General features: G+C 44.5%; 1 protein-coding gene across 3 annotated transcripts in view; it reads left to right on the top strand.

Annotated features, from left to right (window-relative positions):
- FHIP2B (FHF complex subunit HOOK interacting protein 2B) overlaps positions 1–21,108 on the top strand; it is a 1,026,346-nt gene that overhangs the window by 92,484 nt on the left and 912,754 nt on the right. Inside the window, exon 2 of one of the 3 annotated variants that reach the window (XM_044082952.1) lies at positions 9,973–10,051. In XM_044082952.1, coding sequence (XP_043938887.1) covers positions 9,973–10,051 — 79 coding nt within the window. Of the gene's footprint in view, positions 1–9,971; positions 10,052–21,108 lie in introns of those variants that run through there. The other 2 variants (XM_044082953.1, XM_044082954.1) reach the window with 2 other exon arrangements.

Below are 21,108 nucleotides of genomic sequence, written 5' to 3'. Positions count from 1 at the left end.
TCTTTGGAAGAGGATGTTGCTGTGCGCTCCCCCTATTACCACAAGTTCTACACAAGATTAGGCAGGACTGTCTCAAAATCTTGCTGGTGACTCTTTTTTTGGGCCAGACGGCATTTGATGTTTTTCGTGTTTCACGGTTGCAGTAGCCCTCAGTCGGCCTGATTATCAAAGTCTTGGGTCCTGCATCGGTTGCTGTCTCATCTTCCATTACATCAGGTAGTCGGGGGTATAAAGCATGCAGCCAACGCCATTACATCAGTCTTTCTTGCAGTGTGGTGCCCGAAGCAGAAGCAGTTTGCAAGTGCCGGTCGGCCAACTCCTGAAATTTTCATTTTAGAGTTTCAGAATTGAAGTCTTCAACTAAACCTAAGTACCCTGTTGGGGAAACTTTTTCTTGCTCTAAACCAATGTCAGTAAAAGTCAATAATTGTATTTCTTGTGGAAAGCAAATACCTCGTAAAGATTTTCATTCGTACTTTGTATTCCTTGCCTAGGCCCTGACCACGACGTACCTTGCTATCTGTTTTGTGCCTTATTTAAACCACAAAATATTCGTTGTCTGTATATTTATGCTTCTAAATATTTTGGTACTCTGTTCAATTATCCAGATATGTTTTTGTTAAGCCACCCGACTACCGACATTCTGAAAAAACGTAAAGATAAAGACAGAGACAGGCCACCTAGGTCCAAAGCTGCCGACAATGCTTCTCCTAAGCTAGTCGGCAGTTCGCCGGTACTCTGGCGCTTTCACAGCTCCTGATACCCGCTACTTCAGATTCGCAGGCCTCTACTGAGACCCATTCGGAGTCTGGTATGCCGCGAGATGCTTCAGCTGTGGAACCTGCGGATGTCTCTACCTTGGATGGGTCCAGAGCTGCTGTGCAGGCACCGACTTCTGAGGGTGTATTCAGGCCTACTGACTTGCATATTAAACCGATGCCATCTTCTTCTTCAAGGCCTAAAACTTGAACCATGCCTAGAAAACCGACGCCCAGAGCACATGGTCAGGCCTCTATGCCTAAAAAACAAATGATAAGAATGGCTGAAGACCTTATTACTTTAATCAGGGGAAGCCAACCTTACCCCTCTAAGAGACCTAGGACTGAATTTGCTTATGATACTTCTGACCAGGATTCTGAAATTTCTGTTTCCTCTGATGACGAGGATTTACACTTATCTATGAGGATTCTGATGCAGAAGACTCTTCCCTCTGCTTCCCCCCAGAGGATTTTTAATTTTGGTGAAACCTTGCATACTCTTAGGGAGCATTTTCGCTGGGAAAGCCAGGATTACTCTAATTCTAAAAACAGGCTTAGGGATTTCTTACTCCTGCCCCAACACAGGCCTTTAGCTATCCCTCCTGTACTAGACATTGTTGATGATGCCTTTTCGGAATCTAGCTTGGCCCCTGACTCTTTACCTCCTGCTCCCAGAAAACCTGATAGATATTACAGGGTCACAAATTCCTTTTTAAAAATCCTACTGCGGATCCTGAGACCATTTCACAGGGACCCAAGGGCATTAAGGCTACTACTGCCAAAAATCCTACCCTCTCTGATAGAGATTCCAGGGCCCTGGATAGATGGGGTAAGAAGGTATACACCTCTGCAACCTTGGCCATTAGGGCCTTAAGCTGCCAGTTTCATATGTTAAAGTATCAGCAGCATATTATTGGACTGCTTAAACAGAAAATGATGTTGATTCCTGACTGCTGAAAATAAGGATTTGCAGGATTTAATGCATTCTGCTGAACAGGTTGGAAAACCTACATTGAAATGTGGTTTTGATTCACTAGAGGCATCTTGCAGGGCTGCTGTTACCAGGTCTGTACTTCGAAAGCATGCTTAGCTTAAGGAGCAATCTCTGCCAGATCATGTTAAAACTAAATTGCTGGATGCTCCCTTAAATCAGGACCGCCTTTTTGGCAACAAAGCAGATGTTGTTCTTAAAAAGATAGAGGAAAAAGCTAAATCTATGCAAACTGTTAAAGATTTCCAACAAGTACAGCCTCCAAGATTTAGTAGGCATTGGCCCTCTAAGAATTGATCCTTTCCTGCCTCTTCCAGGCCTCCTCAGTCCAGACCCAGAACCAGCAGAACACCCAGGCTTCAGTCCCAGGGTATGCACAGGACTAAGCAGTGGGGGGCTCCCACTTCCAAATCAGGAAGTAGTAAGACTCCCCCCTATGGTAAGCTGTCTCAATGACTTGACTTTAAAACTTCCAAGCACTTCTCAACTGACTGCTCCTTTAGGGGGAAAGATTGCTCTGCAAGCAAAAAAACTGGGAACTCATTACCCAGGACAAATGGGTTTTAAATATAGTTTCCCAAGGATACAAGTTTTACTTCCACACATTACCAACCCCAAACGGTTGGCCAGATCTACCCCCAAATCAGTGAGCAGAGGCTCAAAAGCAAGTACTCTCTCTCTCTTAAGCTTAAAGGCTATTCAAACTGTACCAGAAGAGGAAAAGGGACAAGGTTTCTACTCAAGACTTTTCCTGGTACCCAGAAAAGGCCAACTCATGGCGTCCTATCCTGGAACTTTCTATCCCAAACACCTTTTTTCGTGATTCATAGTTTAGTTTCATAGTATAGTACTAGGCTATCTGCCCTGGGGCATTTGTAAGCCTAGCCAGAGTGATGTGTCTTTTGCCACCCCATGAAATGGTACAAAAAATGTGCAGAATAAATTTAGAATACTGTGCCTCTGTCTAGTAGTGACACAATGAAGGTCCCCTTATATAATATAATTAGTTTACTGTGCCCCTGTCTAGCACTGACACAGATGTGACCCCTGGGATAAACTTACGATCTCCCATCCACTCATCAAGATTTCTCTTGAAGAGAGTCAGCGAGAGGCTCTGCCTAATACGAACTGGGATCTTGTTCCAAAGCATGGGAAGCCTCTGGGTTATGAATCTATCCCTCCAGCATGTCCTATTTATACTTGTGCCAAGGTTTAAGTTTTTAGCTCTCGTGGTCCTGATGGATTTGGATTTTTTGAGGTGGAGCATATCCATCAGATCCTCATTGGACATGGCCTTGTAGGTCAGGCAGAGATCACCTCTGAGCAGGCGGTATGCTACTGAATAGAGCTGAAGTTTCTTTAGTCTGGCAGAATAAGACATATGTTGGAGACCCTTGATCCTCTTGGTGAGGTACTTTTGTGGTCTCTCCAGCTGTTGCAAATGCCGGGTGAGGTACATACCAAATGGGGCATTGTACTCAATCATGGGTCTGATGAGGGAGGAGTATAGGGGTACAATGACATCCTTGGATCTGGATGTGAATCCCTTCATGATGAGGTGTGCAAGGTAGAATGTTTTTCTAACCACTTTGGCAACGTGGGTGTCAAATGAGAGGTCGCTGTCGACTTGGGTCCCTGGGTCTCTGATTACTTTTTCCGTACTCAGTGGATTGCTGTCTATGTAATAATTTGTGGGTACTTTGTTTTTCCCAAAGGGGATGACTATACATTTTTTGGCATTTAGTTTAAGGCCGTGACTCCGGCACCAGTTGTCTGTTTCTGTGAGGCCTTTTTGTAGGATGTATGTGTCCGCTGGTGTATCGACTATGGCGCCTAGTTTGCAGTCATCTGCGAACTTGGTCAGCCACAGCCCTCCCATGTTTGCTTTAACATCTGAGAAATAAATGCCGAACAAGAGGGGTCCCAGGACAGATCCCTGTGGGACACCACTTGTGACTGGCTTTGAGTCTGACATTGCTCCAGCGATTTTAACTTTATGGGTTCTGCCCTTTAGCCAGTTTGCAACCCATCTAGTGACATAAGGGTTTACGTTTAAGCTGTTGAGCTTATCTATGATGCCTGAGTGGGGTATTGTGTCGAAGGCCTTAGCCAAGTCCAGGTAGGCTGTATGGACTGCTTTGCCCTCATCAATGGCTCTAGTGACTGTTTTGAAAAAGTCAACCAGGTTCAAAAGGCAGGATCTGCCCTTTACAAAGCCGAACTGGGTGGGGTCAAGTGTCTGTAGGTCTCCTATGTCTCTGTTTGAGTTCCATAATGATTCTTTCCATAGCTTTGCAGACCAGGCTGGATAAGCTTATGGGGCGGTAGTTTCCAGGGTCTGTAGAGGCACCCCCTTTGTGGAGTGGGACCACTGTTGCTGTACGTCAGTGTTCAGGTACATATCCCGAAGTAAGGCTAAGGTTAAATAGCATTTTTATGTGTGGGTTTAGCTCCTCTTGGAGTTCACGTAACACACAACCCGGGATACCGTCAGGTCCCATTGATGCTGTGTTTTTAGCTTTGTTTAGGGCTGTTCTCACTTGGACATCTGAGATGACAGGGAGATTACATTCAGCTGGGATAAGTATTTCTTCTTTTGGGGGTGAGGGAGGGGAGAAATTTGCACTGAACCTGTCAGCCAGAATGTTGGCAATATCTGTGGGTTCAGTGTATTTTTTGTTGTTGTGAACCAACTCTGAGCATATCTGAGGGTTTCCGCCCAGGTTTCTAACATAGCTGAAGAAGGCTTTGTGGTTATCTTTAGTGTCCTTAGCGATTTTTCTCTCAAAGTTGGCCTTGGATGTTTTTATGAGAGAACGTAGTTTTCTGCTAATGTTGATCAGAGATGTCTTCCCTTCATGGGATTTTGCTCTGACGTGCAGTAGCTTCCTTCTTTTGTTATACAATTTGTTAATGGCTGAGGTCCACCAGACAGGACGCTTGCCTTTGGTGGAGAGGGACTTGGATTTATTTGGGATTGCTTGATCCATGCATTCTTGGAGATGTCCATGGAAAGCATTTGTGAAGGATTCGGCATTGTGGGATATGGTATCCACTGGCACAGTGGGCTTAAAGGATACCATCTCAGTCTTAAGAAGAGTGAAGTCTGCTTTTGAGAAGTTTTTCACTGTGGTCTTTTGTGCTGGGGGTGGAGGTGGGATATGTATATCCAGGGGGTGGAGGTGGGATATGTATATCCAGGGTGATTAGTTTGTGGTCAGATCTCACTAGTGATGGGTATACTTCCGGTGTGGAGCATTTTGTCCCCATGTTTGTGATGATCAGGTCTAGTATATTATCTCCCCTAGTGGGAGAGGTGACTAGTTGTTCCAGTGCATTTGAATTTATGAATTCCAGGAACCTTTGGGCTAGGGTATTAGGGCTAGAATAATGTACCCAATCTATGTTTGGGTAGTTGAAGTCTCCCAGTATGATGGTATTTTGTGATACATTCATATCCTCCAATGTCTTCAGGAAGGCTGTGTGGGGTTCTTGAGATTGGGAGGGTGGTCTGTAACATGCTACCAGTTGTATAGCAGTTTTGCCTATGGTTAGTTGCACCTGTATGGTCTCTGATGCTTCATGTGTTGCTACTAACCTGGAGGTGTGGGTGTCCTTGATGAAAATGGACACTCCCCCTCCCTTTGTGGTTCGGCCCGGGTTTTGGGGCCGAAAAGCATGATATGAGGTATAGCCTGGTAACGCTGGGGTGCTCTCAGGAGCCTTGAACCAGGTTTCAGTTACTGCACAGACGTCGATGTTCTCCATGCTGAGGAGTGCATCAAGTGCCTGCATCTTGAGATTTAGACTTCTGGCGTTGAGCAGTATTACCCTTAGTCTTTTTCCATTTTTGTTTTCTAAGGAGGTGGGTTTGTCTTTTGAGCCTTGCCTAAAAAAGGCACTATGGGGGTGGCAAGAGACTTAGCCAATATCCGGAAGCCCAGAGGTGACAGGTGTAAGCCATCCCTTGAGAAGCAGCGTGGCTTGTCCAACATGTCATCCCAGGCAGACAGACATTGGATCCCCTTAGAATGACACCAGTACTTGAGCCAATTATTAAAGCTGATCATCTTGTCTTTGTATTGTGGTATCATTCTTGGTGAGGGCAGGGCAAGATGCTGCTCAGGGTCAGTGTCATACCAGCCTGGGCTACATAATCAGAGAGCTCCTCTATGTCTCTTTTCATGTAGTCCAGGGAGGTACGTCTCAGGTCATTCACATCAGCATGGACAATGAAGGAGTCATATTTGTACTTGCTTTTGAGTGACTTGAGTGCGTGTGTTATGTGGCAGATCCTAGCTCCCGATTGACAGCTCACGGTCACCCTCTCCTTGTTCAGCCTGGTCAGCGGGACATCAGTGTGTCTGACTATAGAGTCACCTATTACTAGTGTATCAGGCATGGTGTTTGGCCTTAAGGGCTGTGATTGGTTGACACACTGATTTATTGAAGTATGTGTTGCATGTGTTTTGTTTTGAGGTGGTGGATTTTTGGATGTCTGCTTTGGGAGCCTCTGTTGTTTTGGTAAGTTTTTTATTAGAGCCTCCGAGTATGTCTTTGTGTTTTATGTGTTTGGTTTGCAGTTGTGGTAGGTCTATGTGGGACTGGGATTGTTGTGTGTGTGGTTACCATCTCCTCCTGTCTGGTCATGCCAGCCCTGAGTTGAGAGAGTTCAGCCTCCAGTTTGGCTATATAGTTGCATCTCTCACATGTATTTGTGTTTGTTGGGAGGAGGAGAGGGTTGTCTGTGTACATGAGACAATTGTAGCATTGTCTCAAGATACCCAGATTGACCAGCTGAACTGGAGAGGACACCAGTAATCTACCACTCGACATGCTAGAACAGTATAAGTATTCCAAAATTTAAGATGCTGACTCTTCAGCCGTTGCTTCCTATGCTAGGCAAGGATGCCTGGTTGGCAACACTGGATTTAAAGGAAGCCTACCTTGCACATGCCAGTCAGGGAATCTTGCAGAAGATACCTACGCTTCAAAGCAGGCTACATGCACTATCAGTTCTCTGCAGTGCCCTTTGGCTTAACTACTGCACCTAGGGTATTTGCAAAGTGCCTAGCTCCAGTCATTGCATTTTACAGGCAAAGAAATGTTCAAATATACCCATACCTGGACGATTGTCTTATTCAGGCAGAAAGCCAGGACATACTTTTGAATCATCTGGCATTATTACAAAAGGTGCTAACTTGTCTGGGGTACACCATAAACGAAAAGAAATCACATCTTGTACCCTGTCAACAAATTATATTCCTGGGAGCAAGCTTGAACACAACTTCCCAGATGGCTTTCCTCACGCCAGAGAAACAATTCATTTGACAACTTACTTCAAACTAATGGCCACAAAAACCCTGCTATCTGCAAGGAAAATACTGCAAGCCTTAGAGTTCATGGCCTCGTGCCTTTTACTAATTCCATATGCAAAACTGCATATGAGGAAACTGTAATGGTATCTAAGAAGCCTATGATGTCAACATTCTCAGGATCTAGAAGCAATGATTCCTATCACACCTTGCCTATAGTTAGAGTTCCTTTGGTGGGTAGAGGCTTGCCACCAAAACAAGGGACTACCATTCACTCTACCCCCCCGCCCAAACCCTAACAGATGCATCAGACTATGCATGGGCGGCTCATCTGGCAGAGAAGTGCATTCAGGGCAAATGGAACCCAAGTCAAATGCACCTGCATATCAATCAAAAAGAAATGTCAGCTGTACAGAATGCTCTGACAGCCTTCAAGGACCACATTCTTCCAGGACAATTAATGGTAAAGACGGACAACACCACTGTTATGTGGTACATAAATGAGCAGAGGGGTACCCATTCATGCCCCCTCCGCAGACTAGCCATGGCTCTGTGGAACACAGCCTTAAGCTACCAAGTGTATCTACAAGCTCAATTCCTGCCAGGAAAACTAAATACACTGGCAGACGACCTAAGCAGAAATCTCATGGACCCACACGAGTGGAAACTGGAACCAAAGACTTTCAACATTTTGATAAACAAATGGGGGAGCCCCGATATAGACCTGTTGCCACCCCCCAGAAATACCAATTGGACACTTTCTCCACAAGGACTGCCCGCAAACAAGCTTGGAAAGTGGATGCTCTGTCCTTCAGCTGGAAAAATTTATCAGTTTATGCCTTTCCTCCCCTGCCTCTGCTCTCCAAAGTACTATTAAAGATCAAACAAGACAAGCCAAGGACGATTTTGATTGCACCAGATTGGCTCCGCCTACACTGGTACACCATCTTGCGCAGTGTGTCACAGTTAGCCCCATGGCACCTGCCTCAGATTCCTACCCTATTGTCTCAGCAGGAGAACCAGATTCTGCACCCACCGCTTCAAACCTTTAACCAGGCAGCCTGGCTAATTACCTAATCTCTGTTACCATCCCTCAGTAAACAAGTGTTGGATGTCATTTTGGAGGCAAGGAGGCCTAGTACTAGAAAATCTTATGCTGAAAAATGGAAAAGATTCTGTCCCTGGAACCAAACTCAAGTGATGGGCACAGCAGCGCCCAGTTTACCTCAGATTCTTCAATACTTAACTGAGATGCTTCACAAGGACCTGTCTTTCTCCTCCTATCAAAATTCATGCCTCAGCCATTTCAGCTCATTATAACACAGAACCTCCCCTCTTCTCTCATCCACTGCTCAAGCAGTTCCTCAGAGGGGCCAAAAATTTATGACCTCCCAGGAGAGCTCCAACTCCAGCCTGGGACCTTAACTTTGTATTGGAAAAACTCATTCTTCCTCCTTTCGAGCCAGCTGCTACTGCAGATTTAAAATTCCTTTCTTGGAAAACGGCTTTCCTTTTAGCAATCACATCAGCAAGAAGGATATCTGAATTACAGGCCCTTATGGCAGTGGAGCCTTTCATCATCTTTTATGTGGACAAGGTCTCCCTCGGGACCAATCCCTCTTTCATGCCCAAAGTGGTATCCAGTGTGACCCTTAATCAGTCCATTCATTTGCCAACCTTCTGTCCTAATCCACAGAACAAAGGGGAACGAATTATGCACTCCTTAGATGGGCACAGACAACTTAGATTCTACTTGGACAGGACTAAACCTCAAAGGAAATCTGAAGAACTGCTGGTGGCATTTACTGCAGGAGCAGAGGGGAAGGCTATTTCAAAGCGAACTGCTGGTGGCATTTACTGCAGGAGCAGAGGGGAAGGCTATTTCAAAGCAAACCATTTCCAAATGTATAGGCCATTGCATTCATTTCTCCTACAAGCACCATGGAAAACCTATCCCACAGGGGATCAGACCCCACTCAACCAGTGCTGCATCTACCTTGACAGCCTTTATCAGAGGCGTCCCTACCAGGGACATCCTAGAAGATGCTATCTGTAGTTCTGTACATACTTTCACCAAGCATTACCATCTGCCAATTTTCTCTACATCCAGAGCTAGCTTTGCCACTGCAGTCTTGCAGGGCCTTATAGCTGGTCCTAATGCTATCTAAATTCCTCCTCCCATCCTTAGCTTTGGGAATCTACCCAAATGTGATGACTGCAACAGTGAAACACGAAAAACATAGTACATTTGTGTACACTTACCATAAATGCAGATGTTCGAGTGTATTCATTGTTGCAGTCCTGGTTACCCTTTCTCCAGCCCCTTTACGTCTTTTGGCTATACCTCTACTCTCCTTTACTATGCTCAAAAGCTTTTTGGTGTATTTTTTTTTTGTGGGAGGTATAACCTTGTATTTTTATAGATTTAATTGCTTCCCATTGGGGGGCACCTGACATCTGGGGCAAGAAAAACTGATGTAATGGCGTTGGCTGCATGTTTTATACCCCTGACGACCTGACCTCACAGAAGAAGGGACAGCAACCGACGCAGGACCCAAGACTTTGATAATCAGGCCGACTGATAGTTACTACAAGCAGATAACCCAAATGTGATGACTGCAACAGTGAATACACTCAAACTACATTTATGGTAAGTGTACACAACTGTACTTTGCTGAAACAGAATGGCAGAAAAAGGGAGACTGAGTGGGATTTCTTAGGTGTGGATCTTTTTGTTGCATTTTGTTATGCAACGTTATGTTTTTTAAATTTAGATTTCCAGTTCCATTATTGTTATTGTTCACAAATGTACATGACCTTTTTTTCCTCTCATATTGTGTAGTAAAACAGTTGAGTAGATTTCATACGTTTAGTCATTTAGTAATCATGGAATTTTTGTTTTAAACAGAGTGAGCCAAATATTGATTTGCTGAAGTCTTTCGTTGAGCACTGGAAGGGAATCACGAATTACTACATTGAGACAACTGGTATGTACTGCAGCAAATATTTTGCAATGATGTTTATTAGAAATTGTAGACTAAAATTCACATAAAGACAAACTGATGCAAAGCAGAATGCTAGGAATTAAAAATGCAAATATTAAGTAAATTTATCAGTTTTATATAGAGCATTCCATTAATGTTTTGGGCCTTCTGAATCTCTGGTTGGTAGCTTTATACTTTATAAACAGCTGTCTGTACAGAGTCTGTCTGAATTTATGCTAACTTGCATGACACCAGTTTTATTCTTCTTCTTCAAGCGTCACAGTAAAGGCTGTTTTTGCAAGCAAAATGTGCTAGTGTCCACCCACTTTCCATGGGATCCTCGCTTTGGAGTTATTTAGGCTTTCAGTGAAGGACAACACCCATCTGAGAGTGCATTCATTGAAGTAGTATACAAATCACTTTCATACTGGTAGAGATTTTTGAAGCTGTTAAGCTGACTTTGAAGAGAGCAGACTCTAAAGTTTTGTAGACTTTTAAAATTTAAGAGAACAAAAGAGGGAAAGAAGTATGGTACAGTAAGCAATCTGCACTGGAATCAACACTTCCCTGACTATGATGCAGACCAATGTCTCTGAAGAGCCATCCAAGAGGGTTAGAACTGAGTGACCATTGCCCAGGTCACCCGTCTGAGCTACAGACAGGAGTTATTGGATTTGAAACTCGCTTTGTTAGAGACTAGAATGTTCCAGGTTCACAGGCTCCGCCCACAAACTGACAATGCATTGTAAGATGGCATTGAAGGTGCAGATGCATCGTTAGGGCAAGTATTGGCATACACTTCATATTTAATATACAGGAGTGCTATGGAGAGGAAGGATATTAAGGAAAACGTCTTCACCAGCTACAAGTGACTGATCTTGTGCTTAGATTTTGCCTGTCCCGACTTTACCAATGTATGTGGTCATCTAATGACTAATTCCATCTTTGATTACGATAGTGAAAGGTTCTTTGTTGGGTAAGATGTAGAGAGCATTTCTTTACGAAACTTAAGCCAAACATATTTTTTTGCTGGTTCTCTTATCAAAGATGCATGGATATCTGACTGTAGCTGTGGTGATCTGAGCGTGACTGGTATGTTTAGGTGTTGAACAAGCCATTTAGGGGAATGGGACTTATCTATTGCTCAGGGATTGCATGCATGCCACCTGATGGAAGTCTGGTAATGTAGAAAGCAGAAAAGAACTGAGAATGGATGGCTTATCTTAGCAGACAAGCATATAACATTGTAGCTGGATGCAGCATATTTTGAGACATGCGTGCACACACTCATGCACTCTCTCACACACACAGACTTTATTGGGCCAACGTTGTAAGCTACACATTTTGAACTTCCAAGATGGGTGCACATTGAGTAACAGCTTAATTCTAGCTCTCCCAGTGTGAAAACAGAAACTCTGCAGAGAAGGTTAATGAACATTTGTGTTTATGGGTAAATTTCAGTAAATGTAAGTGTGCTGCCTGGATGCCAGGAAAAAAGAAATACAGAGGACCTGAAGGAAAATCGGCTGCAACTGTTCAGCAAAGAGCAGTGCAAGCTCCAGATATGACTTCCAGTAACCTAGAGGAAAGCATAAGACAGCTGCACACAGATCTGGTTAAAAGAAATGAAACACTGATGGAGTATATTATCTCAAACAACAAAAGGCTGGAAAAAATGGAAGAAGCTTTAAACAGATATTTAGATGAGGTGAAAATGGCAAAAAGCAAAGGTCGAAATGAAGAAAAGGATGGCTAAATATAAGACTGCTCAAGAAGCGATGTTTCAAAAAAATAATAGAATTAGAAGACAGAGTACATAGGGTAAACCTGAGATTTTAAGCGGTACTAGGGAAGGTGGAAGGAACAGTCTGTATTTTATGAAAGCACAACTAAGCAACTGGACTGGTCTTCCACAGCAGGAGTTGTTAATTGAAAGGGCACATTGTGTTTATTCTTCAAACCTGCTTATGAGAAAGCAACCTATACCTTTAATAGTAAAGATGAAATCCTGCTAGCAGAAGAAGTTGATTCTGACAAATCTGTGGCAAATACTAAAAGTGAGAGACAGCAGAATGTTTTTGGAGAATGATTACTCATTGTACACCAGGCAGAAGAGGAAATTTATTCCACGGTTCAGGGAATGTCGAGAAGCAGGTGTGAGATTCAAACTGCTGTACCAAGCTATCTTCAAAGTATTCTTCCTTGGAGCAACAAAAAATAATTTTTGATGAAGTACATGCTAAGGAGGAAATACAAAAGCTTGTCCAACAAAAAGTGAGCTGTGAAACAGAAGCAGATTCTCCTTCTTGTTCTTCTGGTGGTAAAGACTACAGAGAGACTATGCCAGTGAAACCTTTTCCAATGTTTCAACAGAAAATATTTGAGAGGAGAAAAAAGCACAAGAGTTGACTGGAAGAATCAAGAATATGTTGGAAATGAAGCAGAGATAGGATTTGGGAGGTGGAGATGAACAGCAATAAAACCAGTTACTTGGAAATTGACACATATGAGATTACAGTGCAATAATTATATTTGTGAAGTATGACAGAACAAGAAAATCTGGAAATATTGGACTTTTGGACTTGTGGGGATCTCTAAAGTATATGCCCTAATTCATGTCATTAGTGTTCGGAAAAATACTTAGGGGAGGGGAAGATGAGGGAGACAGTTAACTGTAAGTAAAACAAATCTTTTTGTTAATAGTACTGTTTTTATAATGTATGAATTTCTTTGTATGCTATAAAGTAAAGATGTTCTGTAGTCCTAATCTCACCCTCATTCTTACATATGTGATCGGAGCCAGTCCTCGGCTCCGACTCAGCCTATTTACAAGCTGGAAGTCTTCTAGTTGGCTCGTGGCTAGGTAGGTATCCCATGGTGCAACAGTACAATCCCAGATCTTGTTTGCTGCGTCGACGAGTTCGGTTGTGCTTCTCTTTGGCTCTGGCTAAGTTTTACATTTACTTAAATTTATTCGAAACTTTTTGGACTGTTGTAGTCAAAAACTGTTGTATCATTGTTTATTCACAGTTAGTGTAGTTTGCAGTTTAGAATAGTTAGTCTTTATAATTGCGCCATTTGGAGAAATCTTTGGCCTTTTGGCTTCTTAGTATTGGTATCCTGTGTGCTGGTTTTCGTGTTTCTTAATAGGCTTAGTATTTGTAGGGCCTTTTGCACTCTGTTAGACTGTGTGTGGTTAGTAGGCATAAGTCAAGCTTTTTGCAGATTCTTACTTGTTGAATTGTTACCGTTGTTAACAGAATGAGGTTCTGTTTTATTCCTTCGTCATTGGTCTGAGTTTTTTGCGGATTCCCGCTTGCTTCATTGGTTACTGTTGTTAACAGAACTAGGTTCTGTTTCCCTTGTTTAGTATTCCTGTTTGAGTGTGTGAACTTGTTTGCTTACTGTAACTCTCTAGGTCTGTTTTAGTTAGAAGACCTAGATGTTCTTCGTGTTTCACTGTTGCAGTCATTACAATTGGGTTATCCTGCTGGCAGGCTAACCGCAGTCAACTTGAATTCCAAAGTCTAGGTCCGGCGTCGGCTGCTGTCGCCTCCTCCCTGACGTCAGTGCGCCAGGGGTATAAAAGATACAGCCAACGCCATTTTCTTCAGTCTTTCTTGCCGCGCAGTGCCCGAAGCAAAAGCAGTTCGCAAGTGCCGGTTGGCCGACTCCTGAGATTTTCAAGCTCGAATTTCAGATCCGAAGTCTTCATTAAAAGCTAAGTAACCCGTTGGGAAAACTTTTTTCTTGCTCCAGACCGATGTCAGAAAAAGTTAATAATTGTATTTCTTGTGGGAAGCAAATACCTCATAAGGATTTTCATTCTTACTGCATTCCTTGCCTAGGCCCTGACCATGACGTTGCTAATTGTATTTCTTGTGGGAAGCAAATACCTCATAAGGATTTTCATTCTTACTGCATTCCTTGCCTAGGCCCTGACCGCGACGTTGCTAATTGTTGTTTTTGTGCTAGATTTAACCAACGCACTATTAAGCGTCGGTACGATTTTGCATTTCATTGCTTTGGCAGAAGATTTAATTACATAATGCTGTCGGAACAGCTGACTACCGGAGTTTGCAAAAAACGCAAGGAAAAAGAGGACAGACATCCAAGGTCCAAAACCGATGACGAGGCTTCTTCTAGGCCAGCCGCCAGTTCGCCAGTTCTCAGTGAGGCGCTTTCGAAGCCCCTGATGACCGCTACTTTAGAGTCGCAGGCCGATACCGACTCCCACGTGGAGTCAACCAGGCCTACAGAAACTCAAGGTATTGGACCTTCGGAAGCCATTCCCTCAGATGGGTCCGGAGCCGCTGAGCAGGCATCGGCTTCTGAGGGCGTTTTCAGGCCTACACAACTATATGTTAAAACTACTTCAGCTACAAAGGCAAAGACTAAAGCAGCTTTAAAGACAAAGAAACAAGTACAACAGCCCTATGGACAGGCCTCCGTGCCTAAAAAACAGATACTCAAAATGGCCGAAGACCTAATTACTTTGATCAGGGGTTCTCATCCCCCTCCTGACAAGAGGCCTAGGCAAGAGGTAGAATATGAATCTTCAGATCAGGTTTCCATTTCATCTGATTCTTCATCCTTATGAGGATTCTGATGCTGAAGAATCTATCCCTTCTGCTTCTCTTCCTGAGGATTATTCTTTTGGGGAAACACTCCGTACCATGAGGGAGCATTCCCACTGGGAGAGCCAAGATTATTCAGAATTTAAGAAAAGGCTCAGAGACTTTCTTTTACTGCCTCAGCACAGGCCCCTGGCTATTCCACCTGTGCTAGACATTGTAGATGTATTTTCAGAGTCGAGTCTGACTCCATATTCCTTACTTCCAGCTCCTGTTAAGCCAGACAGATATTACAGGGTCCCAGACTCCCACAAATTTCTTTTTAAAAACCCTGCTGCTGACCTCTGCTGCTGACCCAGAAACTATCTCTGAGTCCCAAGGGGTCAAGGCTTCCACTGCAAAAAACCCTACTCCCTCTGACAGAGATTCCAGGGCACTGGACAGATGGGGAAAAAGATTTACACTTCTGCTACCTTGGCTATAAGGGCTTTAAATTGTCAGTTTCACATGCTTAAATATCAGCAATATATTATGTCACTGCTTAAACAGAAAATGTTGACAAATTCTGAATGTGCAGAAAATAAAGAAATGCAGGATTTATTGCATGCAGCTGAACAAGTTGGAAAGCATACTTTACAATGTGGTTTTGACTCTTTGGGAGGCCTCCTGTAGAGCCACTGTTACAGGTTCTGTCATTAGGAGGCATGCTTTGTTAAAAGAACAGAATCTGCCTTATGTTAAAGCAAAATTATTAGATGCTCCATTACAGCATGATACTTTGTTTGGTGTTAAAGCAGAAGAGGTGTTGAAGAAAATGGAGGACAAAGCTAAATCTATGCAAACAGTCAAGGATTTCTTACAGCTACAGCCTTTGAGATTTAGCAGGAACTGGCCTACAAAGAATTGGTCCTTTCCAGGGTCAGACAGGCCACAAAGAGGCAGATACAGACACCCTAGTGGCAGATCCCAGCCCCAAGGCTCATACAGGTCTAAACAATGGGGTGCTTCTACCTCCAAAAGCGGAGAAGAAAAATCACAGCCATACAGAAAGCAGTCCCCAATGACTTCCCCCTGCCAGCGCCAAGCACTTGTCTTCTGGCAGCTCCTTTAGGGGGAAAATTAGCACTTTTCTCTTAAAACTGGCACCTAATCACCCAGGACAAATGGGTCTTGAACACAGTGTCACAAGGTTACAGGTTCCACTTTCACACCATGCCAAGGGCAAACAGTATGCTGGACCTGCCAAAAAGTCAATGGGCAGAGGCACAAAAACAAGTTTCATCCCTCATGGACATGAGGGCCATTCAACAAGTACCACAACAAGAGCAGGGACAAGGATTTTACTCAAGACTTTTTTTGCTGCCCAGAAAGAACAAAGCCTGGAGGCCAATACTGGACCTATCTATTCTAAACACATACCTGGATATTCCAAAATTCAAAATGTTGACTCTGCAGCAGCTTCTGCCCATGCTGGGCAAGAAGGCTTGGCTTGTAACTTTAGTCCTAAAAGAGGCATACCTGCATGTTCCAATCAGACAATCATGCAGAAGATACCTCAGATTCATAGCTGGCTCAATGCACTACCAATTCTCTGCACTGCCCTTTGGCTTATCTACTGCGCCCAGGGTCTTCACAAAATGCCTGGCACCAGTAATTGCGTTTTGCAGACAAAGAGGAATACAAAAATATCCTTACTTGGACGACTGCCTTATTCAAGCAGAGAACAAGGACATGCTACTACAGCATCTGGCGTTTGTAAAAAGATTATTAACATGCCTAGGGTACACAGTAAACGAAAAGAAATCAAAACTTGTACCCTCTCAAGAGATAATATTCCTGGGTGCAAGCTTAAATACAACTGCCCAGATGGCTTATCTCACGACCAGACAGACAAAGGCAACTGACTACTTATTTCAAAAAATTGGCAACAAACACCCAGTTAACTGCAAGAAAAATTCTGCAGGCTTTGGGCTTCATGGCATCCTGCATTCTGCTAATTCCATATGCAAGACTGCATATGAGGGAACTACAGTGGGATCTAAAAAGTGTTTGGACTCAACATTGCCACAGCCTGGAAACAATAATTACACTCATTCCCTGCCTGCAACAGGAGTTTCGATGGTGGGCAAAGGCCTGTCACCACAACAAGGGGCAGCCATTCACCATACCCCCAGCCAGGCAGACATTGACAACGGATGCATCAGATTATGCCTGGGGGGCCCTCATGGCAGGAAGATGTATTCAGGGCTCATGGTCCGCAATCCAAATGCTTCTACATATCAACCAAAAAGAGATGCTAGCTGTTCAAAATGCCCTGACAGCCTTCAAGGATCTATTTCATCCAGGACAACTACTGATAAGGACGGACAATACTACGGTCATATGGTACATAAACAAGCAGGGAGGCACACATTCCTACCCTCTTTGCAGACTAGCTATGACTTTGTGGGACACAGCATTGACTTACCAGGTACATCTGCAAGCACAATTCCTGCCAGGAAGGATAAACACTCTGGCAGACGAACTAAGCAGAAACCTCATGGATCCCCACGAGTGGAAATTGGATCCACAAGTCTTCAACATGATAACAAGGAATTGGGGATGCCTCAGAGCTACAGGCACTCATGGCTGTGGAACCTTTTATCATTTTTCATCCAGATAGGGTTTCTCTAAGGACAAACCCCACTTTTATGCCTAAGGTAGTGTCCAGCGTGGCCCTCAACTAAACTATTCATTTGCCTACCTTTTATCCAAACCGGCAGAATAAGGGTGAGAAACTTCTGCATTCTTTGGACATACACAGACAACTGCGCTTCTACTTGGACAGAACCAAAGCTTTCAGAAAGACTGAGCAATTACTGGTAGCATATGCCTCAGGATCACAAGGAAAGGCTATCTCAAAGCAGACTATTTCTAAGTGGATAGGTCACTGCATTCATTTATGCTATTCTCAACATGGCAAATCAGTGCCTAAGGGCATTAGGCCACATTCAATTAGAGCAGCAGCCACTTCAGCAGCCTTCCTCAGAGGAGTGCCAACCAAAGACATTGTAAGGCTGCAACTTGGAGTTAAGTGCACACTTTTACAAAGCACTACCACTTACCACTCTACTCCAAATCCAGGGCAGACTTTGCTACTGCAGTCCTGCAGGGCCTCATAGCCGCTCCTAATTCTATTTAGTTCCAGCTTCAGCTTTGGGATTTAACTCTATTGTAATGACTGCAACAGTGAAACACGATGAACATAGTACAATTGTGTACCTGCCATAAATGTAGATGTTAGAGTGTATTCACTGTTGCAGTCCAGGTTCATCCCCCTTTTCTTTGCTGGACCAGATCTGTACTTCTCTATTCTATATAACCTATGTGGTGTATTTGCTTGTAGATGAGGAAACTTGTTACTTGTGGCATGCATGCTTTGTAGACATATATTTAGCCTACCCTTTTGGGGGCACCTGACATCTGGGGCAAGAAAAACTGAATAAAATGGCGTCGGCTGCATCTTTTATACCCCTGGTGCAATGATGTCAGGGAGGAGGAGGCCACAGCCGATGCCTGACCTAGACTTTGGAATTTGGGCCGACTGCGGGTAGCCTGCCAGCAGGATAACCCAATTGTAATGACTGCAACAGTGAATACACTCTAACATCTACATTTATGGTAGGTACAAAACTGTACTTTTCTCCGTTTCCCCTTCCTGCCGGGGCTAGGCCCGTTTAAGTTGGAGGACCTAGTCCTCGTGGTGTCTTTATCTTTCCTGCAGGGCTAGGCTCATTTAAATTAGAGGACCTAGTCCTCCCTCTTCTTTTTGTGTGTGTGTGTGTGTGTGTGTGTTCTCATCTTTGTGAGAATGTCTAAAGAAAGTAAGGACCATAAGTCATCTAGCTTTAAGAAATGTATTAAATGCTCACAGAGGATATCCATAATGGATGGCCAGTAGTAACTGTGTTTACTGTTTGGGAGCCATCTATTTACAGGAGACTTGGTTATTTTGCCACTCTTTCAGTGCTAGGGTGTTGCAAGAAAGAAAAAATAAGCTCATCCTAAAAGGTCTTCATAAACCTTCCTTTGAGGAAGATCTGGCTAGTTCTTCCTCTCTTCTAAATCTACAAAGGAAAAGTCTAAGTCCTCTAAGAGGCCCCCTCCGGCACTGGCTGGTGTCTCGGAGCCATCTCTTAAAGTCACTAAATTGGTCAAGTCCACTGACTTATCGGTTCCACAGAGCTCGGTGCCAGTTGAGAGCACTATTGTGATTACAGAGTCTGCCCCAAATAGATCGAAGGCGACTGCTGAGAGTATTTCACGGAGCCAGTCTATGGATCCTCTACCAGTCTCCCCTATATTGAAGTCTCCGATACTGCAGAGATCCCACTCTCCTACTCTATCTTCCAGGAGTTTATCGGAAGAAGATGTGAAAAGGGTAGTGTTGAGACTGTTGAAGTCATCTGTTTTACCTAAATTGTGTTGGCTCCGACCCGGTCGTCTCCAGAGCCACTTGAGTCCGTTAAGCTCCCTTCGATCATTCCTTCTCTGAGCCATGCTAGTCTTTCGGAGCCAGAGTGTTTGGTACCAGTGGTGGAACCCTCGGCTCCAGTTCCCCCTGTGGCTGTTTCGGAGCCGAGTTCCGCTCTGACCCTTTCGGTGCCATCTATGGTGTCTAGGAGCTGAAGCTCTCTGGTCAGCCCCGACAAGGATGTCTGGAACCAAACCTCTTCGGTTCCGAGTCTTCCCCTCGGCATGTTGGCGAGGGTGAGCTCTGATCCTACATCTATCTCTGAGCCGATGGCTCTGGATCCGACAGCATCCTCAGTCTCCTCGGAGCAGAGGAGGTCTTCGGAGCCAGAGAGGTTGGCATTTGAGATGATGAGGTGTGTGCTGTCCCGATCTTCAGCTCCTACCAGGGGTACTGACACTCCCTTCCCCCTAGGGCACCTACTTCTGTCTCAGCTCCTACTCTCTCTGTGGGCAGCAGAGACCCTCAGTCTCAGGAGACACCAGCCAGTGGCCCCCACTCTTCCGAGACCTCACCGGAATATCCTTCCAAGGAGCTCCCACGGAAGAGGACATGTAAGAGGAAGCATGTAGACTCCCAGGATGAGTCTCTGACCTCTGATACTGACCTCGAGGAGTCAGAAGGGTCCCCCAAGTCCTCCTGTGATGTCTCCTTCGTAGACATCCTGGAAATCCTTAAACAGAGGTGTGGCTGGCCCACTGTCACCCCTTCTGAGAGGAGTCGGTGTACCTGAAGGCTTTCGGGTCTTGACCTTCAGCCTCTTTGGTGTCTCCACCCTTCGATGAACTGATGGAGCTAGTTAGTCGAACAGTGTAGAGCCAGTCCCCAGGAGACTGAATAAGTTTCTTTCTGCACCCCCAGAAAAAGATTTTTTTTGTCTAAAGGTGTTCTCGTAGATGCCATGGTGGTGGCAGTGGCCACTAAGAAGGAGCTAGCTGAGACTTCTTCCTCTGTGCATCCACCTAATATGGAGTCTCGAATGATGGACAGATACGGGAAGTGTATCTTCTCTTCAGTGGCATTTACCCTTAGATCACTGAACTACCTTACTCACTTCACGAGGCTTCAGAGAGATCTCCTTAAAGAATTAGGAGATTCTCTACAAGGTACATGTACTGAGGGAGTCCCTGACAAGGTGTCTGTCCAGATGTTCATCGTGCATACAGTTGCAGTCATAACAGATGGGTTATCCTGCCGTCAGGCGGGTCCTCGGTCGGCCAAATTCCAAAGTCTAGGTCCGGCATCGGTTGTTGTCGCTTCTTCCCTGACGTCAGTGCGGCAGGGGTATAAAAGAACCAGCCGACGCCATTTTCTTCAGTCTTTCTTGCTGCGCGGTGCCCGAAGCAGAAGCAGTTCGCAAGTGCCAGCTCCTGAGATTTACGAAAATTTTTCAGCCGAAGTCTTCTTGAAAGCTAAGTACCCCGTTGGGGAAACTTTTCTTGCCTCAGACCGATGTCAGACAAAGTTAATAATTGCATTTCATGTGGGAAGCAAATACCGCATAAGGATTTCCATTCCTTCTGCATTCCTTGCTTAGGCCCAGACCACGACGTCTCAGCCTGTCGTTTTTGTGCTAGATTCAGCAAACGCACTATTAAGCGTCGGGCGGAGTTTGCCCAACACTATTTTGGTAAAAAATTTAATTACATTATGTCGTCGGATACTCAGACTCCAGTTTTGAGTAAAAGATGCAAAGATAAGGACCGACATACGAGGTCCGCGACTTCTACCGACACCACGCTAAAGCCGGCTACAGGTGCTCCAGTTCTCAGCGAGGCGCCTACGCAGCCCCTGAGTACCGATGATGCTTCTTTAGCGGTGTCTTCTGTGCCCGAGGTCACAGGCTCCTCGGCCCCCACTCCGACTACAGATACCGACGCCACTCTTGGCAGGGAAACCCAGAGTTTAGACAGGCCTGCCACCTCTCTAGGTGTCTTCAGGCCTTCCTCTTTTTCCATTAAGGCTTTCACAAA

Source organism: Protopterus annectens, chromosome 9.part0 (genome assembly GCF_019279795.1).
Source record: "Protopterus annectens isolate FY-2018-M chromosome 9.part0, PAN1.0, whole genome shotgun sequence".
NCBI classification, from domain to species: Eukaryota; Metazoa; Chordata; order Ceratodontiformes; family Protopteridae; genus Protopterus; species Protopterus annectens.
This window is presented reverse-complemented; position numbering and strand designations above follow the sequence as displayed.